This window comes from Ornithorhynchus anatinus, chromosome 14 (assembly GCF_004115215.2).
Source record: "Ornithorhynchus anatinus isolate Pmale09 chromosome 14, mOrnAna1.pri.v4, whole genome shotgun sequence".
Taxonomy (NCBI): Eukaryota; Metazoa; Chordata; class Mammalia; order Monotremata; family Ornithorhynchidae; genus Ornithorhynchus; species Ornithorhynchus anatinus.
Window position 1 is genome coordinate 33,522,848 of NC_041741.1, and position 24,549 is coordinate 33,547,396.

Here is a 24,549-nt window from a genome sequence, read left to right on the forward strand (position 1 = left end):
AAACTCCGATAGTCAATCGCTCATGAGGGAAGCCAGAAGAGAGAACAATCGTGTCTTCAAGGACTAGTATTTTGTCCCTCCCCACCTCCCCACCCCAGTTTTCCCTACTGGTCGCTGGGTTCATATTAGAGAGGGTCTCCCATAGTCTTATTTTTAAATTCTAAGGAGGAATCAGATGAAGGTCTACTCCCTTAGGAGACACATGGAGAACTCGGGAGAAACTCAGTGGGGGAATCTAGGATTGAAGTTGACTTTGGACTTCCCTTTATGGTGGGAAAGGCGTCCATCTTAAAGATAATTTTCTCTCTAGGTTTCTTTAGGTCTGTCAATCAATCGTATTTATTGAGCGCTTATACTCTGTGCAGAGCACTGCACTAAGCCCTTGGTAGAGTCGGTAGACACGTTCCCTGCCCAGAAGAAAATAAATGTAATTTAATCTTGTACAATTTCCCTTTTTGAACGCATTCATTGACAGACCTGTGGAGACTGATGGAACCCAAAAGAAATAGAAAACACGTTTTCATCCTGGTAATTTAGCTAATAGTTTTTGATGTTCAGTTGAAAAAGAAAAGCATCTGACCTTTTGTAAAGTTACCTTTGACCATGAACCCACTTCCTTCTCACCGGTGATAAACAAATATTTAGAAAGGTATCTAAGGAAGAGGAAAGGAGAGTTCCTCATTTCTGCCCTCACCGAGGTTGCTGGCACTCATGAGAACAGATCTGAGTTTATACTGTTGTGGAATAAGACGATTTTGGAATACTTACTCTCTGGTTTTTCCACACTTTGCAGAGGACCTTAGCAGAAGACTAGATCAGGACATCTCGCAATTATTTAAAGGAGTAAGTTTGGTGGGGAAAAAATGCTATCGTATTTTATTACTTGCACTCCTTTCCGATGAGGTGGCTGAGGGCTGTAGTAAAACTTCCCTAGCCTATTCCTCAATGTCTTTTTCTAAGCAAGTAAAGCAAAAATCGGTTTAGATCATTCATTCATTCAATAGTATTTATTGAGCGCTTATTATGTGCAGAGTACTGTACTAAGTGCTTGGAATGTACAAATCGGTAACAGATAGAGACAGTCCCTGTCCTTTGATGGGCTTACAGTCTAATCGGGGGAGATAGACAAAAACAATAGCAATAAACAGAATCAAGATTCTATTTTGATCTAGATTACCTTTAAAAATCATGGGGGATCTTTTCTTGCCTTGTACTGACTTGTTTTTGATGGTGTCTCAAATTGAAAATCAAGAGAAAACTGACGAATTTCAGTTTTAATGATGTCATTTTGTGTGTCCTGTTATTCTTACGGTCAAAATAGTCTGAGACATTAAGAATTAACTTTTTAAATCATTGCTTCATTCAGTAGTGAAACATTCATGGTGCTGCCTTATTTCAAAGGGTCTGTTCGCCTGTTATAAATCGTATAATTCAAGATAGCATTGTCTTGACCTCAGTGATTTTTCATTTTTCTTAAGTCACCTGCAAATAAATTCCAGTTAAGCATAAGACTGTCATAAGAGATGACACCACCAGCTCATAAAACACTATTACTCTCCTCCCTATAAAAGCAAACAATGTCTAGAAGGAAGATCAAAGGGGAAAAAAAGCAAAAAAAGTTGTGGAAATAGGACAGTCCTGAGAATAAAGGGACCTGGGTTCTAATCTTGATTCTGTTTCTGACCTGCTAGGTGATCCTGAGTGAGTCCCTTACTCTCTCTATACCTCGGATTTTTCATCTGCAAAATGGGGATTCGATACTTGTTCTCCCTTCCCCTTAGTCTGTGAGCCCCATGTGAGACAGAGACTGTGCCCAGCTTGCTTATCTTGTATCTGCTCAAGAGTTTAAGTACAGTGCTGGCCACAAAGTAAGCTCACAATTATTATCATGAATTGTTGTTATTATTGTCATCTGCAGCTTTAAATATGCAGAATTTTATCTTGGTGGATTTACCTGGCTTTAGACATAGACATGAAAACAGTAGAGGAAAGAGAGGGGGCATAGCCAAGGCACAAACAGTAATAACAATAATAATAATAATGTTGGTATTTGTTAAGCAATTATTATGTGCAGAGCACTGTTCTAAGAGCTGGGGTAGATACAGGGTGATCAGGTTGTCCCACGTAAGGCTCACAATTAATCCCCATTTTACAAATGAGGTCACTGAGGCACAGAGAAGTTAAGTGACTTGCCCACAGTCACACAGCTGCCAAGTGGCAGAGCTGACATTCGAACCCATGACCTCTGACTCCCAAACCCCGGCTCTTTCCACTGAGCCATGCTGATTCTCTAGTAGCCAAGGGGACCTTGAAGAAGAAGGGGTGAGAGGTCTGGCTACCTAGAAAGAGACCCTTCTGAAGTGAACCGGGGGAAGCTAGCTCTCCCAGTTTCTTCCTAACCACCCCCCCCCCCAAAAAAAATCTCCCAGGACTGGCTCTTGATAACTTGCCGGACACTTTGAATACATGCAATCAATTAATCCGTGGTATTTATTGAGCACTTATTGTGTGCAGAGTGTTGTAGTAAGTACTTGGGAAAGTACAACAGAATTGGTGGAAGGGATCCCTGCCTACCTGGAGCTTATAGTCTACAGGCGGAGACAGTCATTAAAATAGTCTTGTCTTATGCCGTCGACTTGTCTTCGACCCATAGCGACACCATGGACACATCTCTCCCAGAACGCCCCACCTCCATCTGCAATCGTTCTGGTAGTTTATCCACAGTTTTCTTGGTAAAAATACAGAAGTGGTTTACCATTGTCTCCTTCCACGCAGTCAACTTGAGTCTTCACCCTTGATTCTCTCCCATGCCGCTGCTGCCCAGCACAGGTGACTTTTGACTTGTAGCAGATCGCCTTCCACTTGCTAGCCACTGCCCAAGCTAGGAATGGAATGACCATGCCTCTGCCTGACTCTTTCCTCACGTAGTCAAGACTGGTAGAGTACGGGAACCCTCCGGGTGTGACCCTGAGAAATAGACTAGGGAGAGGGGAAATAGTACAGTAATAGTCTCCCACGGGACTCACGGCCCAAAAAGGAGGAAGAACAATTATCTCATCTCCATTTAATGCAATGAAGTTTCTGATAACCAATCCACATCCTTGCTCCATTAGCAGAGTAAACGACAGCCTCTCTTTTCTAGACCAAATGGAAAGGCAAGGCAAACTGAGGGACCAAGAGTGCTTAACTTCTGTTGCCTCATGGTGTTCCTTATAAGACCACTTGATGATGCTAAAATGGGCTCCCCGAATCCCCCCAAATCCTTCAAGCATTATTGCAGTGTACAACGGGAAAAACCATAATATAGCCAAAATAAACTAAAATGTAACTTAGTAGAAAATAAACTATAGTTAGTAAAATATAACCCAGTACAGTGCTCTGCACACAGTAAGTGCTTAATAAATACGATTGAATGAATGGATGAGTGAATAATGGAAATAGGTGTTTCTGCGACTTCAATCATAAACTCAATTCTACTAATCATAAACTCAGTCACTTCTCCATTGACAGGAGAGGGGCTTTCTTGACTTAATAATTAGGCCTCTTACCAAATAAAAGTCATCAGAGTTTAGGAACTAAGGTTACACTCCAGTTGCCATTCAGTGGGAGAGGAGGTTGCAACATCATCGTGGAGGAGAAAGAGAGCCAGTGGTAAAACAAGGAAAGTGCTGGATTACTCTTCCCTCTTCCAGCAGCTCCAAAGACAAACTCGTTAACTACAGGATCTGTTATTGGTCAAGAATCAGTCTTCCACACAAAGAAAGGCAGTGCTGCCTCAACCAAGAATTCAAGATAATGAAAAGGATCTGTTGCAGTGAGTTTAAAAAAATAATTTAATACAATTTTTTTTCTGGCCCAGGGCCCACTTCCACATCTAGAAGCAGGGTGGCCTAATGGAAAGAACATGGCTCTGCAAGTCAGGAGACTGGCTTCAAATCTTGACTCTCTTTCTTGCCTGCTGGGTGACCCTGGGCAAGTCACAACTTCTCTGAGCTTCAGTTTCCTCATGCGTATAATCGGGATTAAATACTTTATTCACCCTCCCCATTAGACGGTGAGCCTCGGGTGAGGTAGGGACCATGTCCAAGCTGATTGAATTGCTTCTATCACATAAAAAGTGCTAAACAAATTCCACAATTATTATTCCACTTCTTTTGTGCTCATGGAAGCTGCCCCATCCAGGTAAAGGAGAATGGGTCAGATGGCCCTGAAACTGGCTCTATGTCAAGGAAGCTGGCTGGGAACTGCCCAAGCTGGACAGGAATTCAGAAATCATCCACCCTAAAGAATGTCCAAAGTCCAGAAAACAGAAAAAATACTAGAGTCTCAGGCTACATCTAGAATCATAGAGGTGACAGCAGTGAAGTGATTTCTCTATTTTAGAAATTTAAGAGGTTTGGAGGGTTAAAATAATAATTAGTAGTAGTAATAATAATAATAATGATACTTGTTAAGCGCTTACTATGTGTCAAGTACTGTATTAAACACTAAGGTAGATACAAGATAATCAGACTCCACATGGGGCTCCCAGTCTAAATAGGAGGAAGAACAGGTATTGAAGCCCCATTCTGCAGATGAGGGAACTAAGGCTCGAAGAGGTTGTGACTTGTCCAAGGTCACACAGCAGGTAAGTGGTGGAACTGGGATTAGAACCCAGGTTCTGTGATTCCCAGGCCCGTGCTTTATCTATCATCAAGTTCTTTCCACTAGACCACTAAACTTTTTCAACTAGACTCTTGGGTTGTTTTAAAATTGTATTTGTTAAGTGCTTACTATGTTTAAAAGCACTATTCTAAGCACTGTGGTAGATATGAGTTATTCAGGTCGGGCACAGGTCTCTGTCCCACACGGGGCTCATTGAGGAAACTGAGGCACAAAGAAGTTAAGTGAATTACCCAAGGTCACACAACAGGCAAGGGACGGAGCCGTGATTAGAAACCAGGTCCACTGGTTCCCAGGTCCATGCTTTATGTATTAGGCCACACTGCTTCCCAGCATGGCCTAGCATTCAGCAGTTATCCTTTTCAATAGTATGATACAATTGCACAATCTCTTAAAACTGTCCACCTGGTTTGAAAGATGCAACTTGAGCAAGTCCCCATGGCTACCCTTGAAATGGGATTTGATTCTAAATATCATGTGATAGCCTCAGTTCCTGAGAATGATTACCTGTTTACCCTATAAAGAAACAGGACACCTGGCTTCATTAGGAGTTTCAAGGGCAGAATGGGTCAAATAGAAAGTCATTTTTGCCAAGACTTCTTTCCATAACATTTAAAGCCAGCAACGCTAACAAAACTGAAGGAAACATTTTTATCGCTCTGTTGAAAATTCCCCCGGGACACCATAAATGTTCAAAAATCAAGGGAGAATGATTTAATGATAACATGGGAAAGTTAATAGTGCATATGTTTTGGATTCACTTACATTTGAATAATCAACAAGTATAAGTCTAGATATCTATTTCCCAAAAGCCTCTTGAGCATCTTTAGAAAGTTTAGAAAAAGGAAGGTACATTAAACCAAGGTTAAACAAGTCCCAAAGAGTTAGTTTGAACCAGTGAAAGAATGTTCATTGAATTCCAACTCTAGATGCAGCTAGAACTCCCCGGCTTCTACATAACAGGGCCGAAAAAAATATATCAAATTTGAAAATTCAAGCTTTCTTCTAATTCCACTCTCCTTATCACAGATTCCATAGCTCTTTCGCTTCAAGGATGCAGCACTTGAATTCTCTGGCTTTGGATGAAGAACCAGACAGTGAAGAAGAGTGTAGTGGAAATTCACAAATTGAGCACTTCGATCACAAGGCCAAATTGTCACAAGACAGCCATGAAAAGGCTCTTTGGGCTCCAGGTGATATGAGCTTACTTGTTTGCACGGAGGAGTTAGAGGCTAGGGATGAACCGATCCCAGGTAGGATCTGCCGGAGTCCCTCTCCCCGACCGGAGCACAATGGGAGAGAGAGTGCGTGCCAAAGCGAGGTCACGTTTGACAGACAGGCTCCGAGCAGAATTTCTACATCGCCAACTCTGAGAAGGCTGAGGAACAGCGTCTTCAGCCCTTCCCAGTTGCCTCCTCGGCCGGACCTTTTGGACGGATCCAAGTGGAGAAGCTGGAAAGGTTCCACGGGAGCCCTTTGTCGGAATCCGCACAAAAACCCCAAGGACTGCCTGCCTCCGCCATCGCCCCGGTACTTCAGCGTCGAGCCGCCATCCTCCTCCTCCACTGACCCAGGGGTCTGTTCTGAATGGCTATGCCCCCAAGCCAGGGGGCTGTCACCGATAATACACACCACTGACATCCGGATTCATCCTAGGCTCCAAATCTCGGAGGACAGCCTCAGTCCCACGTATTTGACTGGGAAAGGAGGACATTCCCAACCCAACACCATTGTCCAGGTAACAAACCAGAATGCAAAGAGGCTGTCTTTTCTTCATCAGTTTCTAGACTGGGAGCCCGTGTTGGGTAGGGATTGTCTCCATTTGTTGCCTAATTGTACTTTCCAATCACTTAGTAGAGTACTTGGCACACAGTAAGCGCTCAGTAAATATGATTGAATGAATCTGCATTCTGTGTGACCTTAAGCAGGTGGCTTAACTTCTCTGTGCTTCAGGCTCCTCATCTATCTATAAAATGGGGATTAAATACATAGTTTCCTCCCCATTAGACTGAAAGCCCCATGTGGTGCAGGGACTGTATCTGATTTGGTTGTTTTGTACACCAAGTAATGGCTTCACAAATATCACTATTATTATCATTCTCCTTTTGCTTCTCAAAAAGGTCCAAATGCTGTCAGACTCCATGTTGGTATTTGTTAAGCGCTTACTATATGCAAAGCACTGTTCTAAGCGCCGGGGGGATACAAGGTGATCAGTTGTCCCACGTGGGGCTCACAGTTTTAATCCCCATTTTACAGATGAGGTAACTGAGGCACAGAGAAGTGAAGTGACTTGCCCAAAGTCACACAGCTGAGATTCCAATTATCCTTATAGTATTTCTCCATAGCACTGGAACACAGAAAATCAGTAATTCCCATGAGCTATTCATATCAGTTCATAAAATTAAAACCAGGTTCAAATAATTCTTAATTTAATACTTTCTTTCAATGAGACATGCTTCCTAACATAGTTTACCTCAGGGGATAAGGAATAAAACAAACATCTCTTTCTATTTCAGAGAGAAGAATGCCAAAACTCCAGGTGCGTATAGATTTATTCTCTTCTCTGCCAAAGTGGGCTGTTCGTTCTTTTCTATTTCAATGCTGAACTGTCAAAACAAATCTGATCCAGGAGATCCCCACTATATTCGCCAACAAGGTGATTATAAATAATATGCTTTAGATACTGAATCATCACCATCTTCATCAATAGTATTTACTGAGCACTTCCTGGATGCAGAACACTGAACTAAGTGTTTGGGAGAGTACAATATAACAGAGTCAGTAGACAAGTTCCCTGCCCATAAGGAACTTACAGGTGAATAACCACTTTATGTAAGATGGCTCACAAAGGACAGTGACTGCATCCAATACGATCATCTTTCAGCTATCCCACCACTTGTTTGGCACAGAGTAATTCTAAACAAATATCATAATGATATTGGTATTTCTGTAATGGGTATCACAACATTTTTCTGGTCCCAGAAGCAAACAATCTTGGCCACACCCCAAAACACCTTACCTCTGGCCTATTTCTTTCATTTCCTTTCAATTTGCTGCTGAAAAGAGGATAGAAAGATCACAGACACTATTAATTACTTTAAAGTTAAGAGCACCAAACTGACTCTCTTGATGGTAAAAACGTAATCGGTTGTGGGCACAAATGTGCTGATGTGGCCCCAGAAATATCACATCGTGAGCATGTAAAAATTTAAAAACTGCCCCTTGTTGCACTTTTGCAGGGGTTATCTGAAAACTAGGTCCCCAAGCCCTACTTGACCAGCTTACAGCCTTTCCCCTTGCTCCTCCCCATTAGATTCTTTCCTAAATTGTTTTCTTTGGGCCCAATTGCCCCCAAAATGGGTATCTTGAGTCTTGGAGACACGTGTCAGAACTGATAAGAGGCTGGAATTTCCATCTGACCCATCGCAGTTGAAATGGTTGGTATTTGTGTGTGTGCGTGTGTGTATTCATTTATGCATAAGCAGGAGAGGGTTAGAGTTCCCCGGATGCTCAGAATTGTTGCAATAACCAACCCACATACCAGACTCTAGGAATTCCAGCAGTGAGAGAAGAAAAAGAGACTACCAAATTTCTCATTCCAGTTCAGCAAAGAGGACACGATAATGGCTGCCGTGGAAATGACCAATTCTGAACAGTCTTTTCCAGGACAACAAAAATCAGGGTTAGTGAAAGTGTGATTGTGTTTGTGAAGGTGAGATTGAGAAATATTTTTTGAGCTGAGAAATGAGGAATGATGAACCGTCCTCAGAACTGACAGTCTTGAACTTAGACCAAATTATAATGTCTCTTCAGTCAAACATGACTAAAGAACAACTACGAGGAAGAGCAGATTACGGGCTTTTGAACGCAGTGAGGGGTAAAAACAATGCCGTGCTTGCACTTATGTACCTATCTGTAATTATTTGGTTATATCAGTGTCTGTCTCTCCCTCTAGACTGTAAATTCATTGTGAGCAGGGAACATGCCTACTAACTCTGTTATATTGTACTCTCCAAGCTCTTAGTACAGTAGGTGCTCAATAAATCTGATGATTGATTAACTGAATAATGTTGTTTGTTGAAGAGTCAGGTTTTCAGGCATTGTTAGCTTGTTTATCCTTCCAGGTCCCTAGAGAGAGTTAGTTATCAATGCATACATAGAGAATACTCCTCTAGGTTTGAAGAGACGCTATCGATGGTGAGATTTTTATCAACCGTATGTGCAAATGTGCCCATTAAGCCTAATGTCTCAGATACTTCTTCCACATCATGAACTTGTAAAAGTAGCCCTTTCCTGTAGTTTGGCATTTGTCACCAGTGGTGTCCCCTGCCATTTCCACGGCCCTTCTGGTAATTCCAAAGCCTCCGTTTTAAGCCACTAACCCATTTCTACCACTGTGGTTCTAGTCCCTTGGGCTATTAACTCCCAACTGTTCACTGACAAATCACTCCATCTGAAGTTCTGCTTCATTTGTTGGGGTTTCTTCCAGCCCCCTACCTCCTGTTACCTCATTTGCCCTCTCCATTCAGCAGCTGTTTGACTATCCTATTGTTGCCCATTTTCTTACTATACCTTATGGAGCAAATGTGTGCTGTGTGACCATTGTTGCGATGCTGACAGAGGGTAGCGGGACCTCATGTTTGGAATCCTAACCATTTGATGCACGTTCCTGGAAATAATAGTAATAATAATAATGATGATGTTGTTATTTGTTAAGCACTTACTATGTGCAGAGCACTGTTCTAAGCGCTGGGGTAGATACAGGGTAATCAGGTTGTCCCACGTGAGGCTCACAATCTTAATGCCCATTTTACAGATGAGGGAACTGAGGCACCGAGAAGTTAAGTGACTTGCCCACAGTCGCACAGCTAAGTGGCAGAGCCGGGATTCAAACCCATGACCTCTGACTCCCAAGCCCGAGCTCTTTCCACAGAGCCACGTTGCTGACAGAGTAGCAGGGCCTAAAGGAAAGATTCCAAGACTGGTAGTCAAGAGACTGGGCTCCGATTCCCGGTTCTGCCATTATTCTGCAGTGTGACCTTGGACAAGTCACCTAACTTGTCTATGCCCTAGAGTTCTTATCTGTAAAATGGGACTAAATACTTCCCCCCTTAGAATATGATTCTGATGTGGGACAGGACTGTATCTTAACCCAGGACTTAACACAAAGTGCTTAAAATGCCACAGTTATTATCTTTAAATTGTGATTTTTGTGATTAGCCTGTCAGATATGGTCACTTTGGTAAATCTGGTTCTCACAGTGATAGAGAAGGTGGGACAGAAGGCAATTTGGGCACCCCATCCCTTACTCTCTGAAACAACCCCTTAAGTATCTTTAGCCAGAGCTGTTCTTCGCAGAAGAATTATTTCTTCCCTTCTATCTCACCCATCCCAGTCCTCTGCCCTGCTAATTCACAGTAGGAATTCATTAATTTGTTTGAGAAATCCAAACTTAGAAAAATGGGCTTCTAAATGCTAACCGTTTCTCTTTATTAACTGGGTGTTTCTTCCCCAGCACTCAAAGAAGTGCTTGGCACAGGGGAAGCACTTAAAAACTACCATAATAATTTATGCTGCAGCACAAACCAAAATTGGGCCAGAAATTGATCAATCATCGTTATTTATTGGGCGCTTATTGTGTGCAGATCATTATACTAAGCACGTGAGACCTGACATATCTTTCCTGTACTTTCCACAGATTTTATGACCGTAGGCGGAGTTCAGTGGTGGTTACTTTACCTGGACTTGAAGTATTTCCGGGAGATCTTCTTGTGTCAGATGGTGCCATTAACTACCTGCATCATCCAGCGCTGCTTTTAAACTCAGGTCAGAATTTATTTCATTCACTGTAGACAAACAAGTGAAAGATGCCCACAAAATCTAAGCTACATATAATATTTAAGTGCTTACTGTGTGTGAAGCACTGTTCTGAGCACTGGGGTACTTAGATGTTAATCAGTCCCTGTCCCACGGGAGGATCACAGTCTCAGTAGGAGGGAGAATAATTATTGAATCCCCACTTTACAGATGAAGAAACTAAGACACAGAGAAGTTAAGTCGCTTGCCTAAGGTCACACAGCAGACCAGTGGCAGAGCCAGAATTAGAACTCAGGTCCTCTGATTCTGAGACCTGTACTCTTTTCACAGGCAACAGTGCTTACATAAATTATCAATGCTCCATTAAACTGTGGGAGCTACATTAGCGAAATAGAAAGTAAGAACACAGTGTCTTCTCCAAGCTGGACTTTAGCTTTCCATTACCCATTTCACCCTTCTGTTCATCCATAATTACACATTCACATACACCAAATCTTAATGTCCTTGCAGTCACAGAAAAATAAGAGAATTGGATGGAGAGAAACGGAGACACGCAGGCAGTGAGCAACAAGAAGTATATTGTAAAACACTGAACTTTGCCCACATTTTTTGCTGGTTTTTATCACCAGTTAAGCGTATGTCGCCACAGCAAAAAAAACCTGCCTTTTGAGGTTCCCCCATAATCAGTCGATCAACACTCAATCACGAGTATTTACTGAGTGCTTACTCTGTGCTGGGCACTGTACTAAGCGCTTGAGAGAGTGCAATAGTGTTCATAGAGACAGTGATAATAGACCCACCTGAACAGTGTTACAAAGTTAGAGGGTGAATCCACTCCTTTGTGCCCCACCCACCGGGTTCGGCGGGCTACTCCAACAGTCAGTGCTGCTTGCAGTTACTGGCCACCTTGAGAGGCCAATCACCAGTCACAACAACACATATCTAGAGGCAACATACATTAAATGAAGATTATAACACCTGTATCGCCAAGAAGAAAAGAATCACTAGGGAGCAAAGTGTTAGATGTCTGTCAACGACAGTAGAATCTCCAGTCTCCCCTGTGAGGCTTGAAAATGAGAGAGAAAGAAAGAAAAAAAAAAAAAGGTTTCAGGAACTAAAGTTCCAGCACTTGACGATGATGGAATTTACTAATCACTTACCAAGGGCCAAACACCGTGTTAAGCACTGTGTTAAGATGTCTACAAGATACTCTAGTATGTTAAATCATGTCTCCTCTGGGGAGTTGGATTTGGGGTTTTATTTTGTTTTTGCTAGCCTCATTTAGAGATCAAGTAATATAGATAAATTTGTTTGGCAAGTTGTTAGATTCCAACTGGAAAATGACTTCCCTTTAGACTGTGCAGGATTAGAGTCAGACTTGGGAGATAAATGTATGTCTTTAAAATATCCAGCCAGCGGTCCTACTGAAAGTCAGCCAAGGACTTGCAGAGAATGGAAAGGGGAAACTACATTTCACTACCCTGTGCGACAGTCAGGGCCTATCCTAGATGAAGCCAAGCTACCTAAATTCTCCTGGGGAAGGGAAGGAGTCAAAAGTCTCCTCCTCTCTCCTGTCTCTGATACAATAGGTTGTTTCTTTAGTTATTAAAAGAGGACTCTACTTGGTAAGAACCCTTTTTGTCACTTCATTAAGTTGGTGGAAAGGTAGGTCAGAGGAAACCACTATTGATTTTTATTATTATTATTATTAAATTGGGATTGGTAATCTCTTTGGGTTTCTGTTTTAAATCTTAGTCTGTGACTTAAAATCTCCACTTAACTCTCTTTGTACATTATTTTCTATTATCTCCTTAAAATATTATCTGTACACAGCAGTTGTAATCAGAGTTTTCTCATTCTTCTCTACTATAAGCTCCTTGCAAGCAGGGAATGTGTTTACCAACTCTGTTATATTATACTCTCCCAAGTGCTTAGTATAATGTTCTACACACAGTAATAATAACATTAACTGTGGTATTTGTTAAGCACTTAATAGGTGCCAGACACTGTACTAAGCACTGGGGTTGATAGAAGATAATTGAGTTGAACACAGTTCCTATCCTAAATAAAGCTTAATCCCCCATTTTATAGATGAGGTAACAGACACAGAGAAGTTAAGTGACTTGCCAAGGTCACACAGAGGACGTGATGGAGCTAGGATTAGAACCCAGGTCCTCTGACTCCCAGGTCTGTGCTCTTTCCAAGTGCTTGGTAAATACGATTGATTGATCGAGTGACGCTTCAAAGAACTCAGAGTTCCCTCTCAGATTTTGGTCAAATTTCAAATCTCCTTTATTCCCTTTGAAGGCCTGGACTGGTGAAGGGTCCGTTTGCTTCTCCTAAGTACTTTAGCAAGGTGGCTCTGTCCCACTGAGAGGGGATCTAATACATTTTTCCCCCCAAAATCTCTTGATATGAGTTATAGGCCTAACTCCACCTTTAAAAGGTAAAAACCAAACCTTAGAGCACAAGGCTATACAGGTCTATGTCGATGTTTCCTTTGGATGGTATGCTTGGCTTTAGAACTGACTAAAGTCTAGAGAGGAAAAAAAAGGGAAAGGGAAGGATCGTCAAGTGCTCCTCAAAAGAATTAGGGAAAGCAGAGCAGAATACCTACAGTTACTGGTAAATTGCAGCCCAAATCATTGTGTCCAGTATGTTGGATCACGAGACAAGGGATTGGAGAGGTTGATTAGATAGGGTGACAACCCAGAGCAGCTCATTTAAACCATTTTTTTTCTCTTTTGTTGCCAGTTCAGCCCATCTAACAACAGGATTCTATTTACGGCTGCAGCAAAAAGCCACTATGTGTTGATCTGGTCGTCCCCAGGGATAATCGAAGAAGGAATGTAGAAATAAGGGAGCCAAATTCTTCTGGCTTGACCTCAATTTCCATTTTAAAAAATAAAACTATTATTCTTAAAGATACCTTTCTTAGTCCTCCAAACCAGTTTACAAAGCCAATTTACCTAGGCATTTTGGTTTGATGAGTCACGTTGGAAGAGCCGGTGGTGAAAGCTTGATGTAATTTAGTTTTCATCATTACTTTAACTATCTTAATTACGGCCAGAAATCCTCATTTTTCTGAGACAGATTATGTGGTCCTGCCAAAATCCAGTAGGATGGATTAAGTCATCCTCTCAAAATTCTTTCCAACACGGTGAAGATTTAATCCATCTCCCTGTCTTCAGGTAAAGATGAGAAGCTGGTGTGATAAATGGCTATACTTTAATAATTTGACTCGAAGAATAATGACCTAGTGGAAAGAGCATGGCTCTGGCAGCCAGAGGGACTGGACTCTAGTCCCAGCTCTGCCCCCTGCTTTCTGTGTTACCTTGGGCAAATCACTTAACTTCTCAGTGCCTCAGTTTCCTCATCTGTAAAATGGGGATTAAATACCTGCTCGCGCCCTCCGCGCCCCCCACACGTAGACCGTGAAACCAATGAGGGACAGGGACTACGTCCTTCCTGATGATCTTGTATCTACCCCAGCACTTAGCACAGTGCTTGGCACGTAATGAACGCTTAACAAATACACCAGTAGTATTCTCATCATCATCAGTATTTAATCCATTACTACATTAGAGGTCCTCCTACTTGATTGCTGTATTCTTAGTAGTAAGATAAGCAGGATTAAGATAGGGCCAATAATTCCTTCATATCTAAGGCCAAAAAATGTATTAAGTGTTAGCCTTCAACCTTACTTCTCTCAGTAATTGGCATGAACATACATATGCATTTTCTCCACTCCCGGTAGGAGTCAGTCACACATGAAGAGTTCTGTTTGACTTTTTTAAATGGTTGCACCAAACATTTTCATAAATAATAATGTATTTGTTTTAATTTTACCCAATAGCATCCAAAAAACCAAGATGGCCATTCTCCAGAAAAGGAACAGTGAGTATTTCAAAGTGTCATTTTTCTTCTGCTTAAGTCTTCTAGATCTTAGCAACAAAAAGTAGCTGAAGTGCTTCTTTATTTCATTCTGTCTTCGCAGAGAGGCAGATGGCAAGTGAAATTTAAATGAGATGATAACACTAGTAGTGTTGGCTGGAGGATAACATGCCAAATGGTGCAATTTTGTGCGGGAAAACAATGCTAATTGCCATTCGATAATGAGCTCTGCGAAGAACAAAGCAACTCTAATATTATGATGATTTGAAAATCCAAAATGTATAACTTGACATTCTTGTAGACAGCTAATTTTATATGGAAAAGTCATTTATTTGATGAAAGAAACCAGTATATGTCTAAGCGAATCAGCTATAAGCAGTGACAGATGTATTTGAGATGTTACAGAAATAGTCTATAATGTTCCCAGGGACAGCTTGTAGCAATTAATTTCTATTTTATGTGGATGCCGCTGATTGCGTTCATTCTATTGATTGCTGAATTAGTCACGGGATTGGCTTTGCAGTGTCCTTGACTCTTAAGATCCCATAGCCCACTCAGCAATTAAGAGGATGGACCCAGAGCTGTCAAGTCAAACAAACCTGAATGTATGTTTCCTTTCCTTTAGTGAAACATTTTAATGTTGAAGCAGATGTTCCTTCAGTTTAAAAGCGTCACGGTGGCACTTATTAACCAGTCCTAGCTTTTGTGTTGATTCTTTTGCTAACTTGCCAGCTTCCTGTCCAATTTCACTCTGGGGCCTCCTTAGCCCGGGCCAGAGGAAGTTGGGGCAAGTGAGTTAAGACAGCTTGTCAAGGCAGCTGCATCGCCTCCGCCAACCTTAGAATTACCCGCCCGCACATCGCGTGTCACCTTCTCATCCAGAGACTGCTGCAGGCAGAGTCAAGGGTATTCTCAAGCTAATCCTACCGTATGGGCAGAGTTCCTCACGAGACGCAGCGTGGCCTAGTGGAAGGAGCACAGGACTGGAAGTCAGAAGTCGTGGGTTCCGATCCCGGCTCCGCCACATGTCTCCTGAGCAAGTCATTTCACTTCTCTGTGCCTCAGTTCCCTCATCTGTAAAAGGCAGATTAAGACTGTGAACCCCATGTGGGGCAGGGACTGTGTCCGACCTGATTACCTTGTTCTATCCCAATGCTTAGAACAGTGCTTGGCAGGTAGTAAGTGCTTAACAAATACCACAATTATTAGTATTATTTTTGGTGACTATCCTAAGATGAATTATTTTGAGGCAGCTTTAGAAAGCGATCGTTCCCTTTCTCAGGTCTACCAATGCTTGACTTCAGCATTCCCAACACAGAGTGGCCAGGATGAGAGAAGGAGGCAGGTTGGGACAAGGTCCCTTTCTCTCCATGGATGGATCATCCCCATCCTCTCCCTCACCTCCCAGAAACCACACTCCTTTACCCCCAATTTTCCTGGAGCAGGAAGCTTAGGTCCTGAGTGAAGGTGACGCGGCTCAAACTTAGAAGCAGCGTGGCTCAGTGGAAAGATCACGGGCTTAGGCGTCAAAGGTCATGGGTTCTAATCCCAGTTCTGCCACCTGTCAGCTGTGTGACTTTGGGCAAGCCACTTAACTTCTCTGTGGCCTAAATTACCTCATCTGCAAAATGGGGATTAAGATTGCGAGCCTCAGGTGGGACAACCTGATTGCCCTGTATCTATCCCAGCGCTTAGAACCGTGCTCGGCACGGTAAGAGCTTAAGAAATTCCAACATCATTATTATAACTTACCCCGTAGCCACGAGAAGCGGGATACAGTGCAGGCCGAAAACAAAAGAGGTCCTGACATTTTTGCTTGGGGGGGGGGAGGGGGCATGGCTGGAAATTGGAGGGGGGACTCTCTTTGAGAGTGGGCCCGAAAGGAGACGGGGCTGAGAGCTACCAAAGGCCTAGGATAAGCGGTCTCATCTTGCATCAGTGGTTGTCGGGAACTTGAGGCAGATTTTCCCACAGATCAGATTCATTCATTCAATTCAATCATATTTATTGAGAGCTTACTTGGGTAGAGCGCTTGGGAAAGTACACTACAACCATGTAGAAACTCATTCCCTGCCCACACTCTGCTTGGGGAGAACAAGCAGGGCAGGAGATGGGAGGGGCAGGTTGGAAACCAATGTTTTAATTGGAAGAATCCTAAAAACAAAGTTACCCAGAAGCCAGTATTTGCCCAGTATTTATTAAGTCCTTACTATGTGCCAGGTGCTGTAATAAGCACTGGGGAAGATAGAAGATGATCAGGTCAGACACAATCCCTGTCCTCACGGAGTTCACAGTCTAATAGGAAGGAGAGCAGGGAATGAACCCCCATTTACAGATGAAGAAACTGAATCACAGAGAAGTTAAGTAACTTGCCCGAGGTCAACCAACACACAAGCGGTAAAGCCAAGGTTAGAATCCAGGTCTTCTGGCTCCGAGGCCTATGCTCTTTCTACTCTATTGGTCCTCACTGCTTAGATTCATAGGGTTACTAAAGAAAAAAACTCCCTTTCCTCACAGATGATCACTCTCTGCCAGTTGCCATGATGAGGGTATCCACAATAGATCAGCAATCAAAAATGGCACAAAAAAAACAAAACCACACAATAATGGCCTCTTTGGTCAAGGACTACAGACAGGCGGGACTAAAGAGAGACGTCTAGTTTTTTTGTTTTTTTAAAGTTCTATATGCCTTTCTAACCCCGGAGTTTCCTTTGAATCTTCCTTCTTAATACACCTTGAGAAGAAAAGGCACAGTAGCAGAAATAGGAAATCACTCCAACCTCACTGAAACATTTATTCATTGGATCTATTTACTGAGCTTTTACTGTGTGCAGAGCACCGTACTAAGTTCTAGGGAGAGTACAAGTGGAAACATCACTTTCCAACTCATTCCAATTACCATTCGTACCCAAACCCAAAGCAAAACTATACTCAGCGTTCCTCTTTCATCTGGGTGTGAAACATACATCCCTCTCTTGCTGAGAGAAAAACAAGAATTATAAAATATCCAAGGATAGGGTCCGCACGCTCCACTTCTGTTGTGTATTCCCGAGAGCCCAGTAGAGAGTTCTGCACAAACCAGGCCCTCAGTAATGCTGCCAGTGGTGGGTGGCATTTAGCTTGGGATGTGGTTGGAAATATCACCACACGTGCATGGCAGCTGCACACAGTGACCGTGGGAGATTACTCAACCTATTATACCCTCTTTCTCCCCGCTGTTCTGCCACAAGGCTGAACTCTTCACTCTTCCCTTCCCCACTTTCTCCCTCTTTCCAGATAAACTACTGGACAGCTTTGTTGCCACGAGGATATTCATGACAGGATATTCTCTTTCAGCCCGAAAGCCCATCTACCGAGGGGTCTTATTTCATCACGTAGCTTGCAGCGTTCTGGTGACACTCTGCGATGTATATTTTCTGTCAACCTAAATGAAACACTAGCACCTCCTGAAGTGTAGACCCAAGGCAAAACAACACACAGCCTCTCAGGGAAGTTGGGACAGTAGCTGTTTCTACTGTTTAGAAATTACTAAACTGGATAGAGTATGGGCCTGGGAGTCAGAAAAGTATGGGTACTAATCCTGGCTTTGGGACTTGTCTGTTGTGTGAGCTTGCGTAAGAAACTTCACTTCTCTGTGCCTCAGTTACCTCATTTGTAAAATGGGGATTAAGCCTGGGAGCCCAGTGTGGGACCGGGACTATGGCCGACCTTACTAGCTTGTATCTACCCCAGCGCTTAGAACAGCGCTGGGCACATACTAAGCACTTAAAAAATACCATAATTATAACTATCATTTTTATAGTAAGTGCTCAATAATTACCATGGTTTGATTGAAAGCCCTTGTTTTTTTAGTTGTCATTAACATTTGCTACCCTCTTAACAAGGCAGACTATAAAGTGAATTCATTTAAAATAGCTGTGTCATTACTAAAATTGTATGCTTCCTGAACATTACTGAAGATTTAAATATGGAGAGGACTACACACTCTTCAGATCCTAAAGAACGGTAAGTAAATGGACGCATCTTGCAGGTGCAAGAGTGCCAAACCATGAGGCTACCATACCTAGTAGAATACCTGTGGTATTTATTAAGCACTTACTATGTGGCAAGCACTCTAAGTTCTGGGGTAAATACAAGATCATCAGGACCTACATGAGCCCCATGTAGGAAATAGGAAAAAGAATAGGTATTGAATCCCCATTTAATAATAATAATAATAATGTTGGTATTTTAGCGCTTACTATGTGCAGAGCACTGTTCTAAGCACTGGGGTAGATACAGGTTAATCAGGTTGTCCCACGTGAGGCTCACAATCGTAATCCCCATTTTAGAGATGAGGTAATTGAGGCACAGAGAAGTTAAGTGACTTGCCCACAGTCACAGTGTAGCTACGAAGTGGCAGAGCAGGAATTCGAACCCATGACCTCTGACTCCCAAGCCCGTGCTCTTTCCACTGAGCCACACTGTTTGTACCTACCCCAGAGCTTAGAACAGTGTTCACTTTGTTGTTCTTGTACTTGGCATTCATATTCTTGATGTCAGTCATGATATGAGGGACCTGAAGCCCAGGGAAATTGAGGAACTTGTTCAAGGTCAGATAGTAGGCAAGCGGCAAAGGGAGGATTAGAACCCAGGTTCTCTGATTCCCAGGCCTGTGCTCTTTCCTCTAGGCCAAACTACTTCAACATATAATAGAAGAGCTAAAAAGGTGCTCATGCTCTGAAAAAACGCATGCACTTTCCAAAACTGTGTGTTAGCCTGAGGCCTATAAAATGAATGTCCGACGAGGGTGGGCCCAAGCGTGGAACCTCTAGTAACTGAAAAGTTCCAAATCCTCCAATTGCATATCCTCATTTCCTCAAGTCCCCCATTCCATGGCCTCATTTCCTTTTCCATTTTGTTGCAGAATTTTCCACCACACTTAGTTGCTGTGGTGGTTTCAGACATCAGCAATAGGCATAAGACAGAAATGCTGTAGGAGGTATACCACAGACTCAGAAATTTCTTGGCTACTCTGGAAGTTAAAACCGTCAAATACATCACCTCTCCCAGAGTAACAAAAACCTCCAGAAATTTGGCCTGATTTTCACTGTTACCAAACCTTGCACTTTCTGAAACTATCATGCGTTCTCATTTGAAACACAGTGGGTGCTGGTTCTGGAGAAATCTTGGTTTTTTTGTTTTGGTTTGGTCTGGGCTTTTTTTATGGTATTTGTTAAGTGCTTACTATGTACCAGGCACTGTACTGAGCTTTGAGGTAGATACAAGGTAATCAGTGCTTAGAACAGTGTCCGGCACATAGTAAGCACTTAAAAATACCATAAAAAATTGGTTGGATCCAGTCCCTTTCCCACATTGAGCTCACAGTCTTAATCCCCGATTTATAGATGAGGTAACTGAGGCACAGAGAAGTTAAGTGACTTGTCCAAGGTCACACCACAGATAAGCAGCAGGGTCAGAATTAGAACCCAGGTCTTTCTGTCTCCCAGGCCTGTGCTTTATCCACTGGGCCATGCTGACTCTCAACCAGTGCCAGAACCGCTTTGCTAAGAGGATAGACTCAAAAGAACGGTGCCTGGCACAATAGTAAGTGCTTAACAAATACCATAAAAAAAGTTTGGACTCAATATGGCAGGGCAAACATGGAATTATTGTTCATCATAACCCAAAACATCAAGATGAGGTGCACCCACTGAACACAAAAAGAAACACTTCTTCACACAATAGTTGGTGAGTTGATAGGACACATCGCCACAGAAAGTTGTGTAGCCCAAAATTAGATTCCAAGTTTCGAAGGGTTGATATGGTCTTGAATTTCATAATGGATTTCCTTGTCAGTTAGGATAAATTCATAGGAAAGCAGTCTCCAAGTAGTCTTTCATTCCCTAACTGATCTTCCCTCTTGTTTCACCTGCAGCCCCTCTCCTCTCTCAGTTGCTCCAGTGTCAGGCTTTCTGGGATGTACTTGGGTACGGCGCACCCTCCCTGCCGCCCCTCACCACCCGCCATTAGGTCTACAACCTAGCCCACATACAGGATGCACATATAAAGTTAGTTTACCAGAGAATCCCTTGACTTAAATTTCAGTGGCATAGATCAACGGTCCATCAGAAAACAAGAAAGGGCCGGAAGCATTGGAAAGGCAGGCCCAGCAAACATAATATGACCGGGGATTGGATGGCACCGTAGAAATTTTCTTATATAACTCTCCTGCCGCAAATTTAGATTTCTGGTTTATCATCACCAGCACCCCTCTCAGGGTCACACCTGGAGAGTTCCCAGGACTCTACCAGTCTCGACTCCGGGGGGGAGAGTCAAGCAGAGGCATATCCCTTCCACTCCTAGCTTGGGCAGTTGCTAGCTAGTGGAAGGCAATCGGCTGTGAGTCAAAACTCACCTTTGCTGGGCAGCAGCGACACGGGAGAGAGTCGAGGGTGGAGACTCAAGTTTACCGGAAGGCAATGGTAAACCACTTCTGTATTTTTACCGAGAAAACATTATGTATTCACTACCAGAATGATTGCAGATGGAGAAGGGGTATTCTGGGAGAGATGTGTCCATGGCTTTGCTATGGGTTGGAGACAACTTGACAGCCTAAGACAAGACATTGCTAGCATCCCCTGCCCCAATACATCTATTAGAAAGTTCAGATTGAACCATTAAATTGCTTGAACGCAAACAGGAGCCTGTATTCACTGTCCTTTGGCATCAGTGGCGTTTCATAAAGCTAAATGTTGTAAACTAAAAGCCTTCCCTGCGCATCCTGTCATCTCCCTACTGTTTTCTCCTTCCCCCCGTGCGTCCCCTCTGACTATCCTCTTATCTCCCCACCCTACTCTCCATCCCTTCTGATTCACCTGTGCCTAATTTTATACCATCTGAGCACTCCGATACCCTGCCCCTTCCTTATACTCAGCTACTGCCTCTACCTGCAAAGTATGTCTCCCCCACTAGATTGTAAAATCCTCAACGGAGTCTGTGCTATTTGCATAAGGGCCTTTTGGACTCCAGATGTGCCTGGGCACTTCTATCTGATCTCCAACCAGTTGAAGGGGTCGGCGTATGTCCTGCTAACGTTACGTGTCCTCGGACTGGTTCCTGCCAATTGGGCATCTGCCAGTCAAATGACTCGGGCAGTTTCCATCATTAACATATGCATGTCTGCTGCTGTTTATCAGGTGGGGCTAGGCTCGGGCTGGGGAGGGAGACCAACTAGGAAGAGGTAAAGTTTAGGTACTTCCAGCTGTTTTAAGACTTTTATGGCTGGAGGGTACAATTTCTTTCACTGCAGTGATGTGGTATTGCTGCAATTACCTTAAAGAGTTAATATATAACACAACCAGGGAGTAGCGCACTGGTAGAATCAAACCCTAGGCAAGCTTTTATAAGTTGCCGATAGAGACCAGATCTGGAAGGTAAGGGAATAGCTTAGGGTTTAGGGGTATCAAGTGCAAGACTAAGGAGACAAAAGTTTACTGGAAAGCACACCGGCCTGGGAATCAGAGATCCTGGGTTCTAATCCCAGCCCCACCACTTTAATCAATCATATTTATTGAGCACTTTCCACGTGCAGAGCAATATACTAAGCCCTTGGCAGAGTCCAATCCAACAATAAACAGACACATTCCCTGCCCAGTAGGGAAGGGAAGGGAAGGGAGGGAGTTCCAGCCCAGAGACAGGATGTGAGCTAGAGGTCGGCGGTGAGAGAGATGAGATCAAGGTACAGTGAACAGTTTAACATTCAAGGAGATAAGTGTGTGGGCTGGGTTGTAGTAGGAGAGTAGGGAGGAGGCGAGGTGATCGACCGCTTTAACGCCAATGGTACGGAGTTTCTGTTTGATATGAGAGCCTCTAGTCTGTAAACTTGTTGTGGGCCGGGAATATGTCCGTTATATTGTTTTATTGTACTGCCCCAAGCGCTTAGTACAGTGTTTTGCACACTGCGCACAAGAAATACGATTGATTGATATGTGGAAGTGGATGGGCAACCAAACCACCGGAGGTTCTTGAGGAGTGGGGAAATGTGGACTGAATGTTTCTATAGAAAAAATGATCCAGGCAGCAGAGTGAGGTATGAACTGGAGGCAAGGAGGTCAGCAAGGACGCAGATAGAGTGATCAAGGAGGGATGAATGCTTGGATTAACGTGGTAGCCGTTTGGACGGGGAGGAAAGGGTGGATTTTAGCGATGTTGTGAAGGTGAGACCGACAGGATCTGGTGATAGATTGAATATGTCATGCAACAGAGAGGAGTCAAGGATAACGCCAAGGTTGCGGACTTGTGAGACGGGAAGGATGGTGGTGCCGTCTACAGTGATGGGAAAGTCAGGGAAAGGAAAAGTTTTGGGTGAGAAGATAAGAGTTCTGTTTGGGACATGCTATGTTTGAGGTGACGGCCGGACATCCAAGTAGAGATGTCTTGAGGAAGAAATGCGAGACTTCGGCGAGGGAGAGAGATCAGGGCTGGAGATATAGATGTGGGAATCATTCGCAGAGAGGTGGTGGTTGAAGCCAAGGGAGAGGATGAGTTCTCTGAGGGAGTGGGGGGAGTTGGAGAATAGAAGGGGACCCAGCCCTGAAGCTTCAGAGACACCCACAGTTAGGGGGTGGGAGGCAGAGGAGGGCCTGCTAAAGTGACTGAGAATGAGCTGCCAGAGAGAGGAGAGGAGAACCAGGAGATGACAGTCGGTGAAGCCGAGGTTGGATAATGTTTCGAGGAGAAGGTGGTGGTCGACAGTGGCAGAGGCAGCTGAGAGGTCGAGACCTTGGGAATGTCACCTAACTTCTCTATGCCTCAATTTCCTCATCTGAAAAATGGGGATTCAAAGCCTGTTCTACCTGTAACTTAGACGGTGAGTTCCATGAGGGATAAGGATTGTATCCCATCTGATTCTCCTGTAATAACAATAATAATAATAATAATGTTGGTATTTGTTAAGCGCTTACTATGTGCCAAGCACTGTTCTAAGCGCTGGAGGAGATACAGGGGAATGAGGTTGTCCCACGTGAGGCTCACAGTCTTCATCCCCATTTTACAGATGAGGGAACTGAGGCACCGAGAAGTGAAGTGACTTGCCCAAAGTCACACAGCTGACAACAGGTTATGGACAGTGGCTCTTTCCACTGAGCCGCGCTGCTTCCCGTACCGACCTCAGGACTTAGCCCAGTGCTTGGCACAAAGTAGGTGCTTAAAAATGCCACAATTATTATTACCAATTCTATTATATTTTCTTTCAAGTATTTAGTAGAGTGCCCTGCACATAGTAAGCACCCAATCAATACCACTGATTGATTGAACCTACTCTAATTTACATCTTTAAAGAATGAACAACTGAATATTTTGTTTTTGAAATATCTTTAAGCAGAATAAAGATAAACAGAAGCAAAAATCTGATCTGGAAAACTGCCTTTCATCCACTGAGATCGCAGACTGCAGTGGATATGAGTATGAGTTTCACCCCTTTAAGGTATTGGTTAAAAACTATCTCAATGTCGATTATTCTGTTTTTCTTTTTTAGCTTTTGTATTAGGCAACATGTTTAATTTCAACTATCCTAGTTAACTGGATTATGCATATATTAGCAAAAAATAATGCTAGCCTATTACTTGTGTGAGGTTTTTCATTAGGGCCAGTTTACAGCTGATAATAATAATAACTACCACCACTATGGTAAAGTGCTTAAAACAGTGCTTGACACAGAGTGCTTAACAAGTATTATTATATTTGTTAATATTATTATATTATCATCATTATTGTTACTATTAAAATTAAATCAATCAGTAGCTGAAATCCAATACTAATATATTTTTGTAAGCCCAAGACCATTACACAGTCTGCCAGCCATTTCAGACTGAACCATTCTGTTTCCTCCTCTCCTTTCTCTCTCCAACATCTCCCCCTCCTCCATACCCCCACAATGTGCAGGAGATGAGCTGGCATGAAGTTCTGAAATCACATCAAAAAGTTCCCAGTGATCAGCCAGATTTGAGAAAACAGCAAGAAGCAATGTGGGAACTCTTCACCAGTGAATGCACATACTTTTTGGATCATTTGCTTGTTCTCAAAATGGTAATATTGGACTTAACTCTGACAGTACAGTCACAGTGTTCACTCGCCTGTTCGGACTACTCGGTGAAAGGGAGGTTAAAGGGTTTTCAGGAAAAACACATCTAGCTT

At 43.1% G+C, this 24,549-nt stretch overlaps 1 protein-coding gene across 1 annotated transcript in view; it reads left to right on the top strand.

Moving 5' to 3' along the window:
* The first annotated feature begins 5,699 nt into the window (after window positions 1–5,699).
* PLEKHG7 (pleckstrin homology and RhoGEF domain containing G7) overlaps window positions 5,700–24,549 on the top strand; it is a 46,822-nt gene continuing 27,972 nt past the window's right edge. The window contains exons 1-6 of the mRNA XM_029079544.2: window positions 5,700–6,400; window positions 7,179–7,201; window positions 10,361–10,488; window positions 14,336–14,376; window positions 23,735–23,839; window positions 24,298–24,441. Of these exons, the coding sequence (XP_028935377.1) occupies window positions 5,717–6,400; window positions 7,179–7,201; window positions 10,361–10,488; window positions 14,336–14,376; window positions 23,735–23,839; window positions 24,298–24,441 (1,125 nt within the window). The 5' untranslated portion in view covers window positions 5,700–5,716. The remainder of the gene's footprint in view (window positions 6,401–7,178; window positions 7,202–10,360; window positions 10,489–14,335; window positions 14,377–23,734; window positions 23,840–24,297; window positions 24,442–24,549) is intronic.